The sequence below is a fragment of the Sinocyclocheilus anshuiensis genome, unplaced genomic scaffold (genome assembly GCF_001515605.1).
Source record: "Sinocyclocheilus anshuiensis isolate Anshui unplaced genomic scaffold, SAMN03320099.WGS_v1.1 scaffold217, whole genome shotgun sequence".
Classification (NCBI taxonomy): domain Eukaryota; kingdom Metazoa; phylum Chordata; class Actinopteri; order Cypriniformes; family Cyprinidae; genus Sinocyclocheilus; species Sinocyclocheilus anshuiensis.
The window spans coordinates 2,151,358-2,154,481 of record NW_015536538.1 but is presented as its reverse complement, the minus strand read 5'-3'; the positions used below and the strand labels follow the sequence as shown (position 1 = coordinate 2,154,481).

At 30.1% G+C, this 3,124-nt stretch overlaps 1 protein-coding gene across 1 annotated transcript in view; it reads left to right on the top strand.

Moving 5' to 3' along the window:
• The window catches only part of LOC107696481 (transcription factor E2-alpha-like), a 61,889-nt gene extending 58,971 nt beyond the window's left edge, over positions 1-2,918 (top strand). The window contains exons 19-20 of the mRNA XM_016496831.1: positions 950-1,069; positions 2,575-2,918. Coding sequence (XP_016352317.1) covers positions 950-1,062 — 113 coding nt within the window. The 3' untranslated portion in view covers positions 1,063-1,069; positions 2,575-2,918. The remainder of the gene's footprint in view (positions 1-949; positions 1,070-2,574) is intronic.
• Positions 2,919-3,124: the final 206 nt, after the last annotated feature.

The window sequence follows — 3,124 nt, the reverse complement described above, 5'->3', positions numbered from 1 at the left end:
CAAATGATTAATCGCGATTAATCGCATCCAAAATGAAAGTCGTTGTTTACATAATATGTGTGTACTGTGTATATATTTAAGAAAAATGTTTATATATTAAATATATTTATATATAAATTAAATTACATGAATGTAAATATAGACATGTAAGTACATGTAGATATTTTCTGAATATATACTGTGTGTGTGTATTTTTATATACATAATAAATATACACAGTACACACATATATTATGTAAACAAAAACGTTTATTTTGGATGTGATTAATCGTGATTAATCGTTTGACAGCACTAATAAAAATAAATAGTAAAATAGTGTTAAAACAATAACTACCCTGATTTATTAATACCTGAAATGCTAATTTTCTATATATACGTGATGTTTTGTTATATAAAAATATTAATATATTAAATTTACATTATATAATATTAAAATATAGAGTATAGAATAACATGCATTATATTATAGCATATTTACATTTTACATCTGTTATGAAATTGTACATTAAATTTAAATTTTATAATATATGAAAAAAACTGAATAGAATATAGAATAAAATATGTAGTATAAACTGTTGTTTATTTAATAGCATATAACAGAAAAGTGTTATTTTTGTAAATTTTTTACACATATATTGTTATATAACAATTATATAATATAATAATTTTTAATTATATAAAATAAAATGTATAAAATATGAGTTAAAAGTATGTCTCATGTGTCCCATTGCAGTAATGAGCATATGTGTGTTAGTACAGTAATTCTTTGTTTTTGGGATGAGTTATGAGCCAGACATGTTCTTCACAGTAACTGAAGTGAATCACGTTGTGCTTTCTTCCTCCCACCTGCTCTTCCTTCATTATTCATGTTTGACTGGAGCTTCCTCATCACTCTGTAATCTGACAGTAAACTCTCACAGCAGACATTAACATCTGATCTGAATCGCAGAGCGTAATCTGAACCCGAAGGCTGCGTGTCTGAAGAGGAGAGAGGAGGAGAAGGTCACAGGAGATCCGCAGATGCTGTCAGGTCTGAGTGGAGACGGACACAGCCATATGTAACGCTCAGGTGAGCTTCACACCTGCGATTATGATGAAGCAATCGAATATTCATATTGTGTTTATGCACTTGGTGGTTGCTTTTATCCTAAACCAGTTGCATTGCATTAAATGTGTACGTTTGATTAGTTCATGTATTCCCTGGGAATCAAGCACAGAGGTTTTTACCATGTTTAGGGCAGAGTCCTATGAAATCTTTTTTTTTTTTCCCAGAATTCTTTTTTTATTTAGTTCCAAATTTCCTTTTTTTTCTGTTTTGATTACTCTGCGTTCCATTTTTCAGTTTTAATATTTCTGGATTCCATTCATTTTAATTTAAACTGAATTTTAAGTAAATTAATTTTAATTTCTAACTAAAATTACACGAATTATATAAAATTACAAAATCTGCCAATTAAATGTTTTTTTTTTTCTCCTCCATTTTCCATTTGACTATTTTCCAAAATAAATTTTTTCTGCTTCTAATATTCTGGATTCCTTTATGGTTTTAGTTTTTCTGGATTCTGATTAAATAAGTTTATAAAAGTTTAACAAAAAATTAATTTTTGCCCTATGAAATCCATTTTATTTTTTATTTGTTTTCCCCCATATTCCATTTTTTTTAATCATTCTGGATTCCATCTTTTTTATGTTACATTTTATTTATCAACAAGTTCATTTTTAATTTATTAAAATCATGAAACCTACATAATTTAACAACAGGTTATTAACAAATATTTAATTTTAGGGCCTTAATCTCCCCCACCAACCAAATTCTACTTTTTTTTTTTTTTTTCCTGTTTTATTTTTTATGGATTCTGTTTTCATGGTTACATTTTATTTTATTAATCAAAAACCTGTCAAATTAATTAAAACAATTTATTAAAAGTTATTACATTTTAAGGCCTGATGTAATGTTTTTTCCTCCAAGTTCTGTTTTATTTTTTATTTTTTACAAATTTTGTTTAACAGTCAAAGATAATGTATAATCAATTGAATTTGGAAAACTTTAACAATTTAATAATTTATTAACATTTTTACAATAATAGGTCCCTATGAAAAATTCAGTTTTGTCCCTTTGACTTTTTCTGGATTTATGGTTTAATAATGTAGTATCAAAAACGGCAATAATCAAATGAATGCATAAAACTTTTTAAAACTCTTTTAAAATGTAATGAAAAGTTAACAATTCCTTTTCATATTTTGGCAAACAGTGCTACACAACAGCTGTTAAATTAAAACGTGGGAGAAAAATTGAGAAGTTTTTTTTTTTTATCTATTATTAATATTATCACTTTAAGACATACATTCTACTGTACAGCAGTAATATATTTCTTATTTCTCCGAGTTCAACCAAGCTCTTATTTTGACGGGTTGTCGTGAAGAGCTGTGAGTTTCTGTGTGTATCTGATGATAGTTTAATGCTGCAGAAGTGAACTAATGCATTCAGTTTCCACTGCGACTCTGCTTTTACTCTGAATGAATGAAAACCAGCTTTACATCTTGAACGTCTTTGCATGATGTTTTTCCCGACAGATCCTGACATAAGGAAGCTCTCCGTCGACGTGGCCTTATCTTCCCGTTCTTGTTCCAGTACACACACACACACTCTCTCTCACACACACACCCACACACACACACACACACACACACACACACGTGATTTATATATGATAAACAGATGTGTTGAAGACTCACATGCACACAGTAACTTCCCGAGCCGCTCGTTGGGCTCGTGATCATGGACCATCGGTGGAAATCAGCGTCTGCGGGTCCGGACCGTCCTGCTGTTTGATGCTGCGGCGTTCCATTTACAGTGTGCTGTTATATAGCACACACACCCATGAGCCTTTGTATTCAACACAAGGTCAAGCTCCGCTGCAGGATGTAGTTCATGTATTCGAGTTTGACTTTCTTTTGTACCGATTTGTGTTTATGATGTAGAAAGAAATGTTCAGTTTTGATACGCAATGTTTGTGGTTCTGTTTGGGGATCGCCACTAATGCGTGAATCCCACAAAACTGCCCATATTTCACCTCTAAAAACAAGAGAAATTATATCAAATTCATTTTTTAAGGAAAATTAA